Source organism: Cebus imitator, unplaced genomic scaffold, assembly GCF_001604975.1.
Source record: "Cebus imitator isolate Cc_AM_T3 unplaced genomic scaffold, Cebus_imitator-1.0 Scaffold451, whole genome shotgun sequence".
Taxonomy (NCBI): Eukaryota; Metazoa; Chordata; class Mammalia; order Primates; family Cebidae; genus Cebus; species Cebus imitator.
In genome coordinates, this window is record NW_016107766.1 from 886,349 (window position 1) to 908,464 (window position 22,116).

The 22,116-nt window shown below is 50.9% G+C and overlaps 1 protein-coding gene across 1 annotated transcript in view; it reads left to right on the forward strand.

Moving 5' to 3' along the window:
* LRFN2 (leucine rich repeat and fibronectin type III domain containing 2) overlaps positions 1-21,820 on the forward strand; it is a 195,671-nt gene extending 173,851 nt beyond the window's left edge. The window contains exon 3 of the mRNA XM_017511763.2: positions 20,489-21,820. Coding sequence (XP_017367252.1) covers positions 20,489-21,458 — 970 coding nt within the window. The 3' untranslated portion in view covers positions 21,459-21,820. The remainder of the gene's footprint in view (positions 1-20,488) is intronic.
* The last annotated feature ends 296 nt before the right edge of the window (positions 21,821-22,116 follow it).

Below are 22,116 nucleotides of genomic sequence, written 5' to 3' on the forward strand. Positions count from 1 at the left end.
GGCAGGCAGGCTGATGTATGCCTTCCACCCCTTCCCCATGCTGGAAAGATGATGGCCATGTCCTGGAGTGTTCTAATTTATAACTTGCCATTTGAACCATGGCTGCTCTGCCTCCCACTGCTGTCTCCTCCCAGACTGAAAGGAAACTGGGTCGTGGTCCAGCCCTAGAGACAGCACAGGCTTGGGGAAGAGAGAGATTTATGGCTCGGCGTTTGCCCTTCATGAGCCATCGTCCCCCCAGAGCTGCAGCAGCCACTGCCCCGCCCGCCCAGCCAGGCCCAGGCCCAGTGCTGAGTGGCAGGCAGGTGTGTGTAGCTGGAGGGCAGTGCCGTGAATCTCAGACAGTCACGGGATCCCCTGGCTTGGGGACATACAGCAGAGGGAATGGCAGATAGATCACAGCTGGGCTGTTGACCTTGCGTCTTGAGCAAAGTGGAGAATAAGAGGTCGTATTTATCCCATCAAAGCCGCAGGAGCCATGAAATATCAGAGTATGAATAAAGGCACCGGTAAATCACTCACCACTGTTGCAAATATGGCTGATCTGTCTTCCAGTCCCATCACCCACTGGGTGGCATGGGGTCAGTGTGCACAGAGATGGAAAAAAAGAAGAGATGGGGCTCCAGAGACCCCAAACGGCGCTCTCTGGAATACGGCAGTGCTGGGAATCATTGACCTTCTTAGGTTCCTGGGATGTAAGATGTCCCTCACCTCAAAGGTCACCTGCTCAATGAGGTGATGCCTGACCACCCTCTTAAAGATGAGCCATTCCACCTTCACGTCAACACTTTCTTTTTCTCTTTTACCTGCTTGTTCTTTTTTCCATAGCACAGTCCACTTTCTAACATACTAAATCGGTTACTAATTATGTTTATGTTTGCTCTGTTCCCACAGAGAATGTCAACTCCACAAGGCAGGGAGTCATATCAGCGGTGGTCACTGCTGTCCCCACAGATACCTAGAGCACTGCCTGTCACATAAGCTCCACACACATTTCCTGGATGAGTGAATGAGTCTGGAAATTACCTAAGAAATGCCTCACTGTGTCAGTGAAAAGCAGAGACCCAGAGAAGGGACTTGTCCCCGTCTCATAGCCTGCTGGGGGCTGCAGAGCTGGGAGAAGGCTCTGGGCTGGAGACTCGGGCCAGAGCTCCAGGTCTGAGCCGCTCTCACACCCCTCAGAGGATGTACTTGTCAGTCACGCTCTCTTAACCACCTATGGGACCCCGGCGCTGTGCAGCCTCAGGCTAGGCAGGGATGGGGCCTTGCTTGCCTCTTGCCTTGATTTAAAAAACAAAACTCATATAAATTTGCTGATAAATAATTTCATATCCCAAAGGTATCCCCAAAATATGAGTTCCTTGACTGGGGAAGATCAGAGAACTTTTCTTCCTATGAATTTGTCAGGGATGGGGTGACAGTGGGGCAGGTAGCATTTGTCAGGAGCTGGGCTGTACCAGACCCTTCCATGGATCACTCATGCAGGCTTCGCTTCCAGGCTGCAGCACCGCATGATAACAAGGGCTCACAGCTACTGAGCAGTGTGCCAGGCGCTGCTGTCAGCACTTTCAGGTATCCGACCACTGAGCCTGCCCAGCAGCCCCGTGACCTGATGGCTTCTGTCTCCTCCCCATGTTACATGCAGATGCGAGGCCTGAGGCAGCTATGCCAGCAAAGAAATCCTCCCGTTCCGGGTGTTTAGGACACATCAATCAACAAAACACCCACCATCCTGGTCCTTATGAGAGGAAAACGGGCAACAGGCATGGCAAATGAGTAAATGATATGGGTGCTGGGAGGCAGTGACCGCCACACACAACAGAAGCCACAGGCAAGACGTGGCAGGGTGCTGGGGCGGTGCGTACATTGTACTGTTAGCTAGGGTATCCAGGGCAGGCCTCACTGAGAAGGTGGGATGTGAGCAGACTTGAAGGGGAGACGAACTGAGGTCTGTGGAAAGGGCCTTCCAGGCAGAGGGAAAGGCCAGGGCAAAGCCTCCATGGCTGGAGTGCTTCTGAGGAGCAACAAGGAGGCCAGGGGGGCTGGAGCAGAGTGAGTGCAGGGCAGGGTGGGCGAGCTGGGACAGAGGCAGTGGGGCCAGACCCCACAGGGCCACGTAGCCTCTGTAAGGACCCGCCCGTGTATGTTCACAGGTACTCACAGCCTCAGCGCAGTCGTCTTCCTCACCCACAAACACAGGGCTGCTTCCACGCTGGCCAGTGGATGCATGGTCACACTCACGTATGTATCTACACACACACACGCTGGCCAGTGGATGCACAGTCACACTCATGTATGTATCTACACACACACGCTGGCCGGCGGATGCATGGTCATATCACATATGTATCTACACACACTGGCCAGCGGATGCACGGTCACACTCACATATGTATCTACACTCACACACTGGCCGGTGGATGCACAGTCACACTCACGTATGTATCTACACACACACGCTGGCCGGCGGATGCATGGTCATATCACATATGTATCTACACACAGTGGCCAGCGGATGCACGGTCACACTCACATATGTATCTACACTCACACACTGGCCGGTGGATGCACGGTCACACAGCCCCACTACTCCTGCTGTGCCTGGTTGGACTTCACCCTCCACCACACCTGCATGTGCCCCAGCAGAGCAGGGATGACTTATCAGCCTCACTCCCAACTGCCATCCAGTGTGGCTTCTTGCCAGCTGGACCTGGAGAGGGAGGCGAGAGAGCCAATTCCTGGGGCTTCAGACCCATGCACCCCAATAAACAGTGCTGGAGAGACTCCCAGAAAATTACAGATGAGAGTAGGTCTGTGATTTACTCATACGTGATTTACTTACATGATTACTTCCACATTAAGAAGATGAAGGCCCATATGGCCATCCTCCAGGGACCCTGGTGTGCAATTAGTGGCTCTGTTCTGTGTTCATTGTCCCCACAGGAGCTGGCTGCTCCCAGACTTGGGGCAGGACAGAGGAAGGAGGATAATTACACTGCTGCTTTTAGTAATTCCCAGGCAAAACCAGGATGGTGCACCTCTAGGCTATGCCAACTCCACCTTCAAGCTCCCAGCTAATGAATAGATCCCATAGGAAGGCTCCTCTGCCCATCTGGCAGAGACTCCAACCCCTAAAACTACCTGTGCCCTCAGGTGGCTCATCATCTGCCACCAGGAGAGGTCCTGCTGTGAGGCGGGTGAAATGGATGGTGTTCGTGTTGCCTATAAAAGAGATGATGGAAAGATAAATAGACAGAGGATAGACAATAATAAAGTATGTAAGCATTCACTAGATACATACGTGATTTATTGAGTATATGTTGAATGTCAGTGCTTGGCGTACGTTACTTCTAATCCTTATTTAATTCTGCAAATTGGGTTTGCAAACTGCTTTTACAAAAAAGAAGACAAAAGCTATGGAAAGTTAAGTAATGGAGTAATTGTGAAGATGGGATTTGAGCCCAGAGCCCAGGTCACTTTGATGCTAACTCCTGTGTGCTTTTAGGGTTGGGGACCTGCTGCTACCCCTAATCCCACAGCCCCAGTGTCCCATCCCCCCCTCCTGCCTCCCTCTTGCTCCCATCACCCCTCTTCCAGTGATGGTCTTGCAAAATTCTAAAATGTTAAAAGTGAACGTGGAAGCACAGAGAAGGAAAGGGACTTGCCCAAGGCTGAACAAAGTCGTGACGGAGTGGGCATTAGAGCCTCGTCCTCCACCCTGGACATGAGGATGGCTGGTGGGTGAGGACGGCTCTGCTCCCCTATCCTCCCTCCTGCTGACTCCAGCGTCAGGAGTGCTTCAGGGCCTTCCTGTTGGCTGGACAGAGTGAGGCTGCCCACCTGAGACCTCCGTCTAAAGGCCAGCACTCTCCCCACCCTTAATTAGTTCCTTCCTGGCCAGCCTGCTTGTTAGAGACAGAGGTATCTGGGGAGGATCAGCAGAAACACAGCCCAGAGAAGTGCTGAGTAGGCTCCTCCTGACCGCTGGGTGGAAAGGGCACCTCTCCTTGGGGTGAGGTGGCAGGCAGGATGATGCAGCAACTCAGCAACTGGGTGCCCAGCGAGTCTCTCATGGGGGTCTGCCTCCAGGTATGCAGCTTGGAGCAGCCCCCAAGGCAATGTCAGTAAGTTTCTCCATCACTCATTCATGCAAAAGTGCTGGCTGTCCCATTGTAAAAAATGGACACCTCGCATTTGTGAATGCCCCACCACTTACATACTGCGTCCAAGCAGATGCGTGTCTTAGCAGGTTTTCCCAGCGGTCCTATGGGGGAGGTGGTAGCGTTATCATTCTCATTTGACAGATGAGGAGGCTGAGATTCAGGGGAGCGAAATCTCCTTAAGATTGCTCAGCTAGCAGATGGTGGGGCCAACATTTCAAACTGATCTTCAAATACCAAATACAAACATCATCATGGCTACTTTCTATTACATAAACATTCTCTAAGCAGCATACTCTGTACTAAAAAAATATCATTGTACTTAATTTTCAAAAAGACACCCTATGATTGCTGTTACTAACCCATTTTGCAGGTGAAAAAGCTGTGAGTGAGGGTGAGGCTCAAAGATGGGCAGTGACTCACCTAGCATGGTGCAGTCAGTAAACCTTCTTCACTAGAGCACAGATTCACCCTGGGGCTTGATACAGGTTTCTTCTTCTGATACGGCTTCTGACCTAACAGAGGGAGAGGGCTATAATAGAAGGAAAAGGTGGGCACCAATACCCCTCCATGAAATGATGGAGTGCTTCATTTTACCAGATTTGCTTTAAGAAGGGTGCAATGGTTTGAATGTTTGTATCCTCTTCAAGATTCATAGGTTAGCGCCTAATCCCCAATGATAGGATGAAGTGGGCCTGTAAGGGGTGATGAGTCATGAGGGCTTGTGGCTGCAGGGGGAGCTGTCTGTCTCTCTCTTGCCCTCCCACCTGCTGCCATGTGAGGACACAGAAAGAAGGCCCTCGTCAGACCAGATGCTGGCACCTTCATCTTGGGCTTCCAGCCTCTAGAATGGCAAGAAAATAAATTCTGTTGTTGTTTTTTTAAAAACATAAATTAGTCTGTGGTATTCTGTTAAGCAATACAAGTAACCCAGGACAAAGGGTTACTGTTGACTTCACCATTGTCACTGAAACAAAACCCAGTGTTTACCATTTTCATTTATTGCCAGGCACCCCTAGCATTTAACACACTTTACCTTGTTTCGTCCTGACAGCATTCCTACACAGTAGGTGCTAGTGGTCCTACTGAACTGAGGCACAGGGTAGGGACCCTGCCTCGGATCACACAGCTAGTCAGCGCCAGAGCGTGGTTGGAACCCAAGCCCAGGGGTTGTCAACCACCTTGCTCTATCTTCAGCAACCTCTTCCCAGGCATTTGATACGCGACTTCTGCTCTGGAGTTGCCCTATTCTTCACCCACTGGGGCACATGTAGAATAGCAAACAGATGGGCAGGGGGTCTTTCTACCCCTCCCCAAAGGCTATCTCCTTCCCCAGATCTGACAGGGTCACCCAAGCCCACTGACAACAGAACCAAGAAGCCCCTGCCGATGGTGACTGCCACCCGGATGCTCACCAGCCTCCCTGAAGTGACTCGGCTATTTCCAACAACCTCTCCTCTTCCTGCTCACCTGGTAGAATTGGCTTTGCAATGTTTCATTGCCATTGTTTATTGTAAAAGATACATAACATTTACCATTTTAACCACATTCACGTGTCCAGTTTGCTGGCAGTAAACACATCATACTGTTTTGCAGCCACCATCATCATCCATTTTAGAATGTTTCTATCATCCCAAACTAAAACTGTGGACTCATTAAATAAGAATTTCCTATTCCTCCCTCCTGCTAGTGCCCAGCAGCCACTGAGCCACTTTCTGTCTCTATGAATTTGACTACTCTAGGTTCTTTATGTAAGTGGAATCACACAAGGTTCACGCAAGTTGTGGCATCTATCAGAATTGCATAAAACGCTTCACAAATGTGCTATCATCCTTCTGCGGGGAGCATGCTAACCTCTGCATGGTTCCAGTTTTAGTGGAGGTGCTGCCAAAGAGAGCATGCCATAGCGTTTTCAAGGAGGCTGGTGCTGGCTTTGCTCCAGGTGATGCCCCCAGGAAATTATGGATCTGCCAACTGGGGCAAATGGTCCGATCAGGTTCATCATTTGTTGGTGTTTACTTGGTGTCTGCTGGTTGTTCTAGCATGTCTTGGGCACAGCTGGCGGGGAATCTTCATTTCACACACGTCTATGTTTACAACAAGGTATAATTGATCTGACACCTTCTGCATTTTTTCTGTAAGTGATAAGTTGTTGTTGGGCTGGCTCCTCTCAGCTTCTCCAGGAGATAAATGACAACTAGCATCATTGTAGTCATCATCATTGTGGTGCCACATGGCCCAGGAAAGGAGCAGACATGTTTACTCCTATCTATGGTGCTTGATTTCTCACACTCACCACAGAAAGCTGGTATTACTCTCCCATTCTCACATGAGGAAACAGGTACAGAGAGAGGAAAGTCATGCTCTAGAGTCACACGTCTGGCCGGGGGCAGAACTAGCCTTCAAAGAGAGATTTCTGTCTGAGTCCAAAGCCTATACTCTTTCCTCTAAGATATGCCAACCTAATCCCTGAGGGCCGGAAGCTAAGGACAATTAAACACAGAGAAAACTTCTACATCTATAGAGACCTGAATGAGGACGCACACAGAATGAGGAAGAAGGAGAGAGGCAGGCCCTACGTGGGCTCAAGAGATTGCCTGGGTTAGCTCAGCCTGCAGTGGTGGGGACACTGTTTAAGCAATGTGGCTGAACAGCAGCCCTGGGAGAGCACAGGCCCTCTCCATTGACAGCCTGCTCAGTGTGCCTGCCAATGGGATGTGGCTTCTAGAGAATCCAGTGTACTTTCAGGAGGGGGATGGGGTTCACAAGAAGTATGATGTCTGATTGGAGTAACATAGGGTCTGACTGCTCAGAACCCCCAAGGAGAAGGGCCAAAGACAAACTGGCATGTGATCGGGTATGATCAAATGGGGCAGCATGCAAGCAAACTAGAAACTGTGCTATGAGGAAATGGTTGGAAGCAATGGAAATGTTAATTCTGGAGAAGTAAAAAGTCAAGGTGGGGTGAGATAGTGGCCTCACAATATGGGAAGCATCAACATGTAGAAAAGAAAGAAACAGGCTTGTTCTGGGCAGCTGTGGCGTCACATTGGGCTGGTGGGAGGAAGTCGCAGGCTGTCAGACCATGGCCCCAGTGAGTCACTCGGAGTCGTCCAGAGCTGGGATGACTGCCTAGCATGTCCCTGGAAGTGTGTGAGCAGAGGGTGCTGACAGCCAGGTGGGCCTGTTAGGGAGGCACTGATGAGCAAGGTGGCTCTCAGGGCCCTTCTCAACTGGGAGTTCCTAGGATCTGTGCATGGCGAGGGCAGAGGAGAACTGGGAACAGCTGCAGACACCTTGCCTGGTGAGTCAGCAAGTTAAGTGCCTGGATCGGGGTGGGGGGTGGGGGAAGGCTGGCCCCAGTGGCCTGCACCAAGACAGACTGCCAGACCTCACACAGCTGGCCTGTGGAGCTGGTTGTGCACCCAAATGAGCCGATATCCAACCTCAGGCCTGGATTCACCTCTCTATCCTCAGTCACAAACACTAGCACAAATTAAGCACTCACTAGGGACAAGGCACTGTTCAGATCACAGGGACTGGCTCATTTAATCCTCATAGCAACCCTGCAAGGGGCCCTATCATCGGCCTCCTCTTACAGCGTGGTTACGTAGCTTGCCCACGGTCACGCTGCTGGTCAGTGACAGCACTGAAGCTTGAACCTCAGTGGTGCAGAGCCAGTGCCTGGACTTCCACCTCCTGGCTTTATCCCCTGGTTGAAGGAGCCCCATGGAGCAGGGTGACGCTCCCTACCTGACACTGTTGCCTCCAGCAAACACTTGGACTGTGACTTTCCCACATCTTTGCCAGGCAGCTGCATCCGCCATGCCTCCCAAGTCAGGGAGAAAATACAGGGCCTCTTAATGGGTGATATTCACCTCTTACCAGCTAAGGCCTAACCCTGGGAGATGAGCTGAGACACAGCCTGCTGGGGCTCAGCTCCCTTTGGCCTAGTTTCCTGTCATCTGTGCCATTGCTCAGCCAGGCCTTTACTAATGCGTCTTCCACATGTCTTCTGAACAAGAGTCTTATGAGGGACTGGGGAGGGGACCCACCCTGCTGCAAATGTTGAAGCCAAGATGCCTCCCTACCAGCCCAGCCAGGGTCAGGCACTGCCTGAGACTCCCACTTTCTAGCTTGCATGAGGTTTACCAGCCATAAATCCCCGAGGCCTGGATTTCCACCATCAGAGAGGCATTTCCCTGGGGCTAAGTGGGTTAAGCATGGCCCACTCCTTTATGATACAGACCCTCGTGTGGGGCTTACCCTGCCAGGCACTGACTTAGGTACTTTATGAATCATGACTCCTTGAATCTTCATAACAAACCCTACAAGGCAGAGATTATGAATGCCCATTTTACAGAAAGGAGATATTTCTAGGAAAAAAACCCAAACAGGTTAAGAAACTTGCCCAAGATAAGGCATTACAGCTGGTGTGTGCAAAACCAGGATGGGAACCCCCAGTCTGGCTCCAGAGCGTGTGTGCGTAACCATTGTACCCTGCTGCCTCTTCAGTGTCTCTTGCTAATAGTAGGTATTCCGATGACATCTATCATTGTTATTGGATCTATGAGGGATTTTTCTTAATAGAAATGCATCACAAGTGTAATGAGTAGCTTGAACATGGGAAGCAGAAAAGCAGGAACCAGCATATTATTGAAACAGAGGACCATAGGGGGCCCAAAGACACAGGCTGGCTAAGGACTGGCCCTATTTGAGGACTCAGGGGAAGGGGAGGCAGCTGTGCCAGTGGCACCAAGTCTTGGGAAGGGGCTGGGGCACAGGCTGAGTATGGAAGGCAGAGAGAACACTCCAGGGGGCAGATGAGCTTGGGTCAGGCCTGAGAGAATCCCAGGGAGAGCATGCTGAACCCAGAGATCCTAGGAACCATGGAGAGCTGGAAGAGTCAAAGAGGAGGGATGAAGCTATCCAAAGCCTCAGAGAGAATGGAGAGCTGTACAGAGATCTAGATCAAAGCCTCTAAGACCAATTCATCGCTTGGCGTGAGCTTCCCCAGAGCTGGGCAGCATCCCCTGGACTGGCCCACCTGTTGGGTGCATCAGAGCTCACATAGAAGATGACCGTGTTCACACCACTTGCTGGATGTATGGATGAGGCTCCATAGCATGTTCTTAGAACAGTACCATCCAATAGCACTGTCTGTGATGATGGAAATGTCGCGCAGTGGCACTGCTCAATCCAGCAGCCACTAGCCACATGTAGCTGAGCACTTAAAATCTGGCTGGTATGACTCAGAAACTAAATTTTTAATTCTAGTCAGTTATTGTTAATTTGAAGTTAAATTTAAATGACCACATGCAACTGCTATACTGGGCAGTGCAGTATGGAACACTCATTTCATTTATAAGTTCAACCAATGTTTTCAAGGGCCTATTTTATGCCAAGTGTCATTCTAGGTGCTGGGAAAATATCAGTGAACAAAAAAGGCAAAAACAAACAAACTCTGATCTCAGGGAGCTGATGTTCTAGTAGACAGAGAGAAAGAAAGACAATTAACAGTAATCATAATAGATCAACAATATTGTCTGTTGGGCAATAAAGGTGCAATGGGGAAAATTGGAGTGGAGTAACAGGCTTGGGGAAGCCAGTGTTGAAAAGGGTGATGAGGGATGGCCTTGCTGAGAACGTGATATTGGAACAGGGACCTGAATGAGGCAAAGCTGCTGGCATATAAATATCCAGAGGAAGAGCATCCAGGCAGAGGGAACAGCCATTGCAACAGTCCTGAGGCAGGAGCCTGTTTGGTAGATTTGAGAGGCAGCAAGGAGCCCAGGTTGTAGAGTAAGAGTGGGGAATAGAAGAAGAGAAAAACCAAGAGGCGAGGTGCAGATCGCGTGGGGCCTGTGAGCCACATGAGGACTTTGACTACATGAGGTGGGCTTCACTGGGGGCAGCAGCAGGGTTGAGCAGAGAAAGGCAGGATCTGACCTGGGTTTTAACCCTCTTCGCTGACTGCTTGCAGAGAAGAGGCTGGGGGATGGGAGCAAGGAAGGACACTTAGAGGCCAACTCAACAGGGGCTGACACCAACCCTGCCTGCTGTCCCAGGGGCTGCGGAAGTGGATGTCTAGGTATACCTGAAGGCTGAGGCAATGGCTGGGGTGCTCTGCCTCAGAACCTCAAGCATATTGAAAGGAACGTGGCTTCTTCACCCGCTGAGGGGCTAAAGTAACTGCCAGTAAGGCAGGGGTGCCTCAGGACATTTGTGGAAGCTCCATATTCTCAGGAGCCACAAGGGCAGAAGAGCAGGGACAGAGCCTGGTCCCCAACCCCAGGCCTCTGGTCCTTCACCCCAGCTGGAAGATCAGAGTCTTCTGATCCTTAGATCCCTCAATGAGTCACACCAACTCCGTGATTGTCCCACTCTAAAGAGCAGACATGTGCCTTCCGCCATTACCACTCAGGGCCTGGTGCTTAGGGAAGGCCAGCATCTGGTACTAGTCACCAGTAGGGTCTACAGCTTGTACTGTTAATTCTGGTAATTCTAACTACTCTGATTCCTAGGCCAGAAACAGCAAATATAAGACACAGGCTTCAGAGGACTCCGTCCCACTGAGTTTAAACACAGCTCAGAATCCTTAACACGAGCACCCAGTCGCCAATGCTCAGAGTTGGAACACAATAGTGAACGTATCTGCAAGAGCCTGGCTCCTGGCTACTACCTTGGTGACTTCATCTCCTACCACTCTCCCTTTTCATCCCTCTGTTCCAGCCTCACCACCCTCCTCACTGTGTCTACCTCAAGGCCACTGCACCGGCTGCTCCTTCCTGCCTGGAAACTCTGCCCGTGGATATCCACATGGTTCCCTCACTTCTCTCAGAACTCCTGGGAGTATGTGTCCTGAAGTAGCCAGACCGCCCTCCTCATTCACTGGAGTCCCACCTCTGGCCCTAATTAGCTATGTGAGCTCAGGGCAGTTCAGTCAACCACTGGCTCTAAAATGGGCAGCACAATTATTAGATGCACTTCCCATGGTTGTCATGAACATGAATTGAGGAAATGTGAAAGTGCTGGGTTCAGTCTTGCTGAGCACCAACCTCCTCTGCGAGACCTTAGCCAAGTCACTTAATGTCTCAGAGCCTCGATTTTCTCATCCACAATGGTAATAATACTAGTACCGCCTTCATAGGATTACCACAAAGATGAAATTAACTAATACATAGAAAATACTCAGAACAGTGTTTGACGTATAGTACTTAAGTGTTCAATAAATGTTAGCTATCATTGTAAAGTAACGCATGTTATTTTTTCTTTTTAAATTGTTGGCAAACAGTTGGCCCAGCTCCAAGACTTGCTTCCTTCTAAATCCTGATTCTGCTCAGTTCAATTTGGTGTAATACAGCATAGGGAAGATCATGCTCTGTTGCCTGGCAGACCTGGCTTACAACACACCAGCTCAGCAACTTTCCAGCTGTGTAAACTTGAGCAGGGTTTCTACCTGCCTGAGCCTTAGTTTCTTCATCTGTGACATGAGGATAACTATTCCTACCTCACAGAGTCAGTGTGCAGAATCTGACTCTGCCTGTCAAGTTCCTAGCACATAGTAAGTACTCAATAAATTGTAAGCAGGATGGAACCATACTCATCTCCTTTACTTCCTTGCAGCTCATGCATGAAAGCAAACAGGTCCCTTTGGGGCTTGCAGGAAGAGCGAGAGGCTGGGAGTAAGGGTTGCTTGGCTTGGTTTAATGAGGCCGTGTCATGTAGTCTGAGATCTCAAGGCTAGCTAGAGAGGGTGGCAAGCCAGTAGTTCTGTGAAGGGTCAGTAATGAGAATGGAGAGCCAGTGGGCTGGAGTCGGGGAAGCTTGATGTGGCCTTTCCAAATTAGTGCTGAGGCTCAGCAGGCAGCCATGGTGCGTCACTGATGGAGGGAGAGAGGACAGAGCACTCAGAAAGGCATGGTGCTGGGGAGCAGAGGGGAGGCTGGAGGAATTATGCAGATACAAGAGGTGGTATTTGTTGACAACTCCAGGAAGGCAAGGATTTCTTGTATAGACACCAGAACCAATGTCTTTGTCTTACATGAACACACACACATTCATCCTCTCACACACATACCTACACATAGCAAACTCCTCAGGCTCACTTCACCTGTAGGTGTCTGTTAGTTCGGGAGGCAACTGCTGCTGCAAATAATTGCCAAAATGTAAAGGCTCAAGCAGAGTCAAATTCACCATCCTACCAGTCCACAGCGGTGTGCCAGGTTATCAGGAGACTTTCCTCCTGGGAGACTCAGGCACCCAGTATGTACCTCCCCCCCAGGCCTTGTCATCCTGCCCAAGGGTCCAGTTGGCAGAAAGGGGAATGTGAGGAAGGCATCCTGAACTACTGACGGCCTGACCCAGAGATGGTGCAGACGACTTCCTCCACATCCCTTTAGCCAGAAAGGGTCACATGCAGATGACTTCCTTCACATCCCTTTAGCTGCAAGAGAGGCTGGAGAGTGTAGCCTAGACGGGAGCCACAAGAAGTGGGGAGTGGGGATCAGTAGTCAACCCGTAGGCTCTTCCTGGAGGCCCGAGGCCCTGATGGAAACTCTTAGAATCCCTCCCATTCCATTCCCATTCCTATTCCTGAGGCCTAAATGCCTTTTCTGGGTGGGAAACTCTGTTCCATTAGGAAAGAGGAGGCTCAGCCTGCAGGGAGGAGTCACACAGGGAGTCATCTCAGAAGTTTCAGAGGATGTGGGATCCTCTAGGGGAGGTGGGGTTAGGGGGTTGGTTGAAAGAGGGCAGAACAACGGCTAACATTGCCTAGGACCAGGACCCCTTATTGCCACATACATGTAAACACCTACACTCCGGCACACACTCACAAATACCCACACATTCAGCTGACAAATGATACCTCTTAGACACACATCATTTCACACACAGGCACACACACACAATCATATGCCCCAAGCACATATGAATATGCACATCCATAAAAGGTTTTCAGGAATCCTTGCAGTAAGTCTCAAGGATATAGAAAAATACCTCTCTAGGCTGGATGCGGTGGCTCACACCTGTAATTCTAGCACTTCAGGAGGCTGAGGAGAGAGAATCACCTGAGGTCAGGAATTTGAGACCAGTCTGGTGGACATGGTGAAATCCCATTTCTACCAAAAATACAAAACCTAGCCAGGTATGGTGGTACATGCCTGTAATCTCAGCTACTTAGGAGGCCGAGGCAGGACAGTTGCTTGAGCCTGGGTGGCAGAAGTTACAGTGAGCCAAGATCATGCGATTGCACTCCAGTCTGGGAGACAGAGTAAGACTCCATCCCCACCACCCCCCATAAAAAAAGGAAAAATAACCTCTCCAGAAAGATGTCCTCAGAGCCATCCAGTGTCTGGGAGTTCACCATTAGCTAGCCCTGGAATATTAGATAAGAATTCCTCACACATGTTTAGGCCCTTACATTTTGCGAATGGAACTCTTTCACTCACTGCTTAACCATAGGGTAAATACTTACTCAGCACTGACTCTAGGCCAGACGTCATGATCGGCAGTAGAAATACAAGGATGCATAAGACACAGTTCCAGTCCTCAAGGGAAAGATGTACATAACCCCGACTTGAGAAGGGCTTTAACAGGGGACTGTAGCTGGGGTTGTGGGAGAAGGGAGAGAAGAGATACCTCTGGTGAAGTCAGAGGTAATTCATGAATCAGGCCTTAAAAGATGAGGTCACCAGCTGGAGAAAGAGCTGATGCTAAGGAATAGGGACCATGTGTGCAATGGGATCAAGTTGGCTTACTGGTGGAGTGATGAGGGATTCCGAGAGGGCGGTAAATTGTTTCCTAAAGCTGGAGTTTCACTAGATACACAGCCAAGATGTGCTGCTGCCGACAAGAAGTGATCATCGCCTTTTCCTAAACTGCAAGAAAATAAGTTAATAAATAGAATATTCTCAACAATGTAAAGGTTATCTCCTTGTGTCTTTCAGAATTCAGTCAGAAAAAATAAAACATTTTAGGTCTTTTGAAAGAGGGAATTCAGGCCCGGCGCGGTGGCTCACACCTGTAATGCCAGCATTTGGGAGGTCGAGGCAGGTGGACTGCCTGAACTCAGGAGTTCAAGACCACCCTGGGCAACATGGTGAACCCCCATCTCTACTCAAATAATAAAAATTAGCCTGGCATGGTGGTGCCTGCCTGTAGTTCCAGTTACTTGGGAGGCTGAGGCACAAGAATCGCTTGAGCCCTGGGGGCAGAGGTTGCAGTGAGCCAAGAGATCACACCACTGCACTTCAACTTGGGAAGAAAATTCAGTACAGGGTTTAGATTTTAGGGATGATAGAGGTGCTCAGAGGTCAACAATGGGTGGGAGGAGTGCAGGAGCGGTGGGTGGGGGGCAAGACAGTGACACACCATAGAGATTAGCAACAGCCGAGAGCCACTGCCACCCACCCAACCCCATCCAAGGCTGGAAGGACACAGGAGGAGATGGCATGACCAGAGACTAAGATCCTCATGTATCTAGCAGGAGCTGGAACCCTGGGAGTTGGAATCACAGAGGAGACTCAAAGTCTAACAGGGAGAAACCACTTTCAGACAAAACAAGTGGAAGAGATACCTGGCTTCTCCCCTCTTCCTGCCCTCAAGTCTCTCTCCAGTGCCAACTCCACCTGGCAGCCTGAGGGCATGGAAACCTGGGAACATGCAAGGGAACCTGGGAAATGTAGTTTCCCACAGGCAGAGGCACACAGGTGAAAGGTGGAGAACAGCTTTGAGAGTCAACAGTAGAATGCTCCTGTGATTTTGTAGACCTCCGGTATCGGCTGTAGATTTGTGTGCTAGTGCTAAGCTGAATGAACAATGACAAAATAATACTAACAGAAAAAGAAAGAAAAACAATCCAGAGGGAGCCACTTAGAGTTGTTTTCTATTTCCTGGGTAAGTGCTTGGGGTTGCAGTTTCAAATTGTCTTTTAGAGTGTGAGCTTAATTAAATTTAATGCATTGGAGCAGCTTAACTTAAAATAGCAATTCATGTTTTCTGCTAACAGAGATGTTGCTAGTTTACATGATGGAAAGAAATCCCTCAGGATTTCAGGGACGTGTTTTTCACCAAGAGGCCTGTGACTGACCTCATGGTTGAGCCACTTACTGTCTGTTGTCTCTCGGGATCCACTCTCCTCCCCTCCTCCTTGCTCTGCACTCTGGAAGCCTGACCTGCATGTGCCATGTATGCTGGTTTTCAGCTTGGTTCAGCCATGCAGAGCAGCATCAGAAGGATGGCGGCAGGGAAGAGTGAGGTTTGGCTACTTTGTCTGCTGCCTATCCTCTGAGGTTGCCCCTGGCAGCTTCTGTTTCTCAACCAAATTCTCTAAAACAATGTGCCTCAGTGGAGGGTAACTTCACCCCCAAGAACATTGAGCAATGCTTGGAGACATTTTAGCTTATCACACTGGGGGTGTATTCTGGCATCTGGTGGGTGGAGCGCAGGAGTGTCCTGGTGTTGTCCTCCTGGGATGCAGAGGACCGCCCTACACAGCCAAGACATAGTCAGCCCAAGTGTCAACCGTGGTTAGGCTGAGAAAGCCTGAACTAGCCCAGAGCTTCTCAAGCTATCCATTGTGAAGGAACAGCTTTGATTTTCCCCACTCTGTTGCAGGCCAGTGCTTTTGTAAGACCAGAAGTAAGTTATCAGAAAAAATCAACACGCACTTGAATGTGACAACCAATGCCAGATTGCCATAAAACCTTAATGCTTACTCTCAACTTCTGTAGTGGCTGATCGTGGAGCAGGAACAAACAGTCCATGGGCTGGCATCCATCTGTGAGCCACACTGCAAGAAGCACTGACCTCCATGCTTATCCCTCCTGGGTGTGGGGCAGAGGCAACAGCTCAGCTCTTGGCTTCTACTAACTCTGGGTTCTTGTACATTCCCTTGTGATCCCCCATGTCCTCCTGCCTCTTTATAAATAAGGTCTTTAATTATCCTCCTGGGAAGTGCTGTCTGCCCCTGCAGGGCCCTGCTGGTTCTTTGGTGTTTTCCTACCTGGGCAAGTTTTTAAGAATGTGGGCAGCATCAGAGGCTATGTGGGTAGAAGAACAGTGTGACGGCAGCCTGATTTGGGAGCCCAGCTAAGGAGCCTGCACTGTCTCTTGTAGATCATGGTAGCACTTGAAGCATCTCAGAGGGCAGGGGACACAGCCAGAGTTGTGTTTTAGATGGAGCACTCAAGACAGTATGGTGCTGAGAATGCGCTTTCAGGGAGAACGGTCTGAGGCAGAGAGCCAGACTGGAGGCTGCTGCATCCATTCCGACCAGAAATGGGGAGACCTACGCTAACACTGCAGGTAGAGTTGGAAGGCAGACGGTGTTCGGAAGATAGAATCTACCAGCCAGAATGATGACCTGCAAGCAAGAGTGAAGGGTGAAATCCAGGTTCCCCAGATAGAGCTTGGAGGATCAGTGGACGGTTTTGTAGGGCTGGATGAGAGGTAGACAGGGGGACACAGGTTGGAGATGAATTCTGTATCTTTCACTAGAGTGCCCATTTTACGTGGCTTTCTCATGCAATTTGTCTGTTGACTGCCTGGAGGCAGGAGTGGTCTTGCTTTTAAGAAGTGTGGGCTCTGGGTCCCAGTGGACCTGATCTGGTCTTAGCCCCATCGTTCCCCAAAGGGAAAGTTCCTACTGTTTAACTCCCTCCTTCTCTAAATGGGAATAACTTTCTCAGAGGGTTGTTAGGACATTAAATAGGATAATGCATGCTTTTCCTACTGGCCTCGTTTCTGATGGGCCAGTTACAGTGGAAAGCCGTTCCAGGCCTGACCCTTCATCCAGGTACCAGTGGCCCCCACCAGGAATGAGCTTTGCTTTATTATACCTCCATCAGCAGCACAGCCTGATTGCAGCTTCATCACATGATGTGGTTTCATCACATTATGATTCTCTCTGAATTGGGGAGCAAAGGGGATTGGGAGAGGCCAGGCTGGGTCCCACACAAAGTTGCCCAGGAAGGGCAGGAAGATGGGGCAGTGCCTGAGAGGCAGCATGACCCAGTGGTCAGGCACGGAGGCCCTGGAGCCAAACTGCCTGATTTGAATCCCAGCTCTGCCACTTATTAGCTGGGCATCCTTGGGCAGGTAGCTTAACTCTTCTGTGCCTCAGTTTCTTATCTGTTAAGTGGAAATGAGAATAACAGTAACTGCCTCCAAACAGTGTTAGGGAGCATTAAATGAGTCTTAAACCCCTTAAATATGTCACAGCAGTGCCCGGCACAGAGTAAGCCCTCATGTTAGATGTTCTTCTTATTTTGTTGCAATTAGTAGCAGTAGTAATGGTAGTACTAGCGTGGTCTGCTTCCCAGACAAGGTGGCCAAATATTGAGATGATTTCTGGGCTGGTGGTACATCTTTGGTGTCCTGGGTTGGTTATGTTAAATGCAGTAATTAATGTGGGAACCTGTTTTACACAACAGGTGTTCAGTAAACAAGTGTGCCCATCCGCTTCTCAAGTGGATATGCTCTTATATTTCTGTGACGCAGCAAAATGGTGGAATGCCGTGATTCAGAGCAGACTGAAGGTGGCCTCTCTGGGGTTTAATCCCAGCTCTGCCATGTTATCTTTGCATAACACCTCTGCACCTCTGTTTCCCCATCTGAAAAATCTGGATTATGATGGCAGATGCCTCAGGGAGTTGCTATAGGCCTAAGTGAGTTGGCATAGGGCACTTAAAACAGAGCATGGCACACAGTTACCAGCTGGTATTTGCTCTTGCTGCTCTCACTGTTCTGAGTGTGCTTATCTCCTGCCTTCTCAACTTACATCATTAGCCCTGAGGGGAAAGGAACGAGGCCCTGGAGGACTCAAGTGTCCCCTGCAGCACTGGCCACACAGGGCTCCTTAGGCCCTGCCCAGCAGATGGCCCAGCAGGCTGAGCATCCTGACAGCAGAGGAGCATGAGCCACAGTGGGCTCTGAGCTGCTCCAGGGGTGAAGGTGTTTGATCCAGCCACAGGCCAAGGTGAACTTTTCATTGAAATGAGGAAAGATGCTCCCATATCTGTCACACAGTGAGGAACAAGCCCAGACCATGGATCCAGAAGCTAGTGTGAAAAGTCCCAACTGCTGCACACTAGCAGTCCCAGCTATGTGACTTCAGGCAAATCACTTATCCTCTCTGAGTGGCAGCCATTTCCTCTCTGTGAATGGAAGTACTGAGCACTGCCTTTACTGGGGTGTCATGATGTCCAGGTGAAACTGGCTGTAAAGTCTTCAGATAGACCTGTGCGGCTGGCTGCAGATCCATACCTCCTAACGACCCCTCCAGCCTCTTCTGCCCCAAACACGGTGCTAGGGTGGGGCTGTGTATTAGTCAGTTTTCACGCTGCTGATAAAGACATATGTGAGACTGGGCAATTTACAGAAAGAAAAAAAGGTTAAATGGACTCACAGTACTACATAGCTGTGGAGGCCTCACAATCATGGCAAAGGTAAAAGGTGCATCTTACCTGGCAGCAGACAAGAGAAGAGAATTTGTGCAGGGAAACTCCCCTTTATAAAACCATTCATTCTCATGAGACTTGGTCGCTCTCATGAGACTAGCACAGGAAAGCCCCACCCCCATGATTTAATTACCTCCCACCAAGTCCTTCCCACAATACGTCGGAATTGTAGGCACTACAATTCAAAATGAAGTTTGGGTGGGGACACAGCCAAACCATATCAGGCAGGCCCTGGGGGCTCAATTTTCTCCAGTGTGGCTTCCCCAGCAAAAGAGCAGGTGGGTAGGTGAGGAGGGAGGCAGCAGCTACCCACTAGGGTTCCCACTGACGGGATGTCGATATCTGCTTGTCAGTTCCAGTCCTCTGTGCATGGATCCCAGGTGGAAGTCTTCAGGCTTCAGTATTTCATAATTGAGATCTTAATTAAGTTGCCCAGCTCCAGGTTTGAGAGGTTGATGGGAGCTGATAGAGCCCTCTCATTCTCAAGTAGTAGGAAATAGAAGAATGGGAGTGGAGGAACTACCAGGAAAGCTACACAGAGGTCCGTTCAGGCCTGGGTATTTCCGCAGGAGTGTTTATAGAGGTGACACAGGCATCATCTTTGGAATCAGCAGAAGGCATGATACCTCAACAAGGGTCTTAGAGTTCAGGGTGTGCATCCAGGCTTAACAAGGCCACAAGGGCCTCGGGTTCAGAGTGAAGAGGTCCAGGCAGGAGAGGACCAGCTGCAATGTGGGGAGAGTGCTTCCCCATCAGACCCCACCTTAAGGTGGAAGGAGCAGTCAGTCTTCTACTAAAGAAACTCGGGCTGAGCCTGACCTACTACAACTAGGACAAAGGATTCAGAAGTGCCCCCCAGTATTTAACACTGCGCCGTCCCTCCACTCCTAAGCAGCAGGTCCCCTTCTCCTGCCTCCAATCCTCTTCTGCTCAGACCCCTTTCCCTCAGTCCACTGCAGCAAACACTGTCCCTTCCGAGTCATGAGGAAGCGCTTTGGAGGCAAGGGTGGTGCTGGCCTCTCCAGGCAGGACCTTGTCTCTGACACAGAACAGCACCTGGTCCAGAAAGAAGGCTCAGAAAATGTTGATGGGGATCCCCGTGAGTCTCAGAGGTCACAGGAGGGCTGGAGCAAGCTTTGGGGTGGGCTAGCATGACTTGACTCTCACTCTGCCCTTCCCAGAGACAGAGGGAATACCTATAGCAGGTATGGGGGTATGGGTAGAGGGTGTCCCTTTGTATAATTTCTGCTGCTTCACACTTTAACCTCTCTGCCTCTCTGTCTCTCCCTCTGCCTGTCCCTGTTTATTCTCTCTCAACTCTGCTTGAGTCTCTCCCCCTCCTCCTCTTTCCCTTCACCTCTAAATCCCTCTCCTTGTCTCTGCTTTCATCTACCCTCCTTCTCAATCCCTTCATCTTCATACTCATTGTCTTTTTGTGGTTTTGTTTCCATATCTCTGGATTTTCCCTCACCCGGTCTCTGACACATCATCTTCCATCTACACCTCTCCGGGATGCTCCATTCCTGAATCTCCCTCTCTCACCTTCCTTTCCACCCCAACCTGTCTCGGTTCCCTTGTCTGGGTCTCCCTCCTCACATCTCTTTCTTCTCCATTTTTTATGCTCTGTTCCTGTCGCCTGCCTGCCCCTTTCCCTCCCTCCTCCCCCTCCTCTGTCTCTCCATCTCTCTCCCTCTGTGTTTCTTTACCCCTCTGTCCCTTTCTTTACCTATGCCCCATTCTCTCTGTACCCCTGTGTCTGTCTTGGTCTCCCCACCCCCATCACTCTGTTTCTGCCTCTGTCCCCTCCCCATCACCCTGTCCTCCACCCCACCACCCCTCACCCTTTGTGAACACCCTCCTCCCCAGGATGATCCCAGCCTCCAACAAGGCCTTCGTGGTCAACAACCTGGTATCAGGGACTGGCTACGACTTGTGCGTGCTGGCCATGTGGGATGACACAGCCACGACACTCACGGCCACCAACATCGTGGGCTGCGCCCAGTTCTTCACCAAGGCCGACTACCCGCAGTGCCAGTCCATGCACAGCCAGATCCTGGGCGGTACCATGATCCTGGTTATCGGGGGCATCATCGTGGCCACGCTGCTGGTCTTCATCGTCATCCTCATGGTGCGCTACAAGGTCTGCAACCACGAGGCCCCCAGCAAGATGGCCGCGGCCGTGAGCAATGTGTACTCGCAGACCAACGGCGCCCAGCCGCCGCCTCCAAGCAGCGCGCCCGCCGGGGCCCCTCTGCAGGGCCCACCCAAGGTGGTGGTGCGCAACGAGCTCCTGGACTTCACCGCCAGCCTGGCCCGAGCCAGTGACTCGTCTTCCTCCAGCTCCCTGGGCAGCGGGGAGGCTGCAGGGCTGGGACGGGCCCCCTGGAGGCTCCCACCCTCCGCCCCACGCCCCAAGCCCAGCCTTGACCGCCTGATGGGGGCCTTTGCCTCCCTGGACCTCAAGAGCCAGAGAAAGGAGGAGCTGCTGGACTCCAGGACTCCAGCCGGGAGAGGGGCCGGGACGTCGGCCAGGGGCCACCACTCGGACCGAGAGCCACTGCTGGGGCCCCCCGCGGCCCGGGCCAGGAGCCTGCTCCCCTTGCCCTTGGAGGGCAAGGCCAAACGCAGCCACTCCTTTGACATGGGGGACTTTGCGGCTGCTGCGGCGGGAGGGGTCGTGCCCGGCAGCTATAGTCCCCCTCAGAGGGTCTCGAACATCTGGACGAAGCGCAGCCTCTCTGTCAACGGCATGCTCTTGCCCTTTGAGGAGAGTGACCTGGCGGGGGCCCGGGGGACTTTTGGCAGCTCCGAGTGGGTGATGGAGAGCACGGTCTAGGTGGGGGTGGGCATGCTCCCTTTCCTGCGCGCAGGGTGGGAGAAGAAGGGGAAAGAATCTTACTGGCAAGTGTTTGTGGAGTTTCCATGGTGATGTTTACATCCAGGGACAGTTTCGTCTCCCTGTCAATGACCTCGTGTCCCCCCCTTACCCCCCAACACCTACATCACCTCCCCACCACCCGGCCGGGGTGTGCTCAGGGAATGCGGACTCGCTCAAATGCCGGACTGAGCCCTGAGTGTTTGGAAAGGCGAGACTCCGCCTTTCTAATCACAAATGTAGCCTACAAGCAAGCGGCTTTGGATTGCTTATGGGTCTAGTGTTGTTTTTATTTCTTAATTTATTTTTTTTTCCATTTCCCAGACTTCTCCTCTTCATTCACACGGATAATCGAGAGAGTTACTCGTACATATGAATGTGTGTTCCAGTAGCCCTGGTAGTGGGTAATTGTTACCAATTGACAAGCGGAGGGAATTATTATGTTTCCACACTTGTTTGGGGGAAGACTGTGGGGTTCTCTGCCCAAAGCTCTCATTACTCCCAGACACCCCCACACCCAACACTGGAAGGGGTGAGTGGCTGACCCCGGATACCTGACCTCCTTTCCTTTGCTTCTCCAACATGACATGCCACGCCCATCACAGAAGCTTAAACCAGA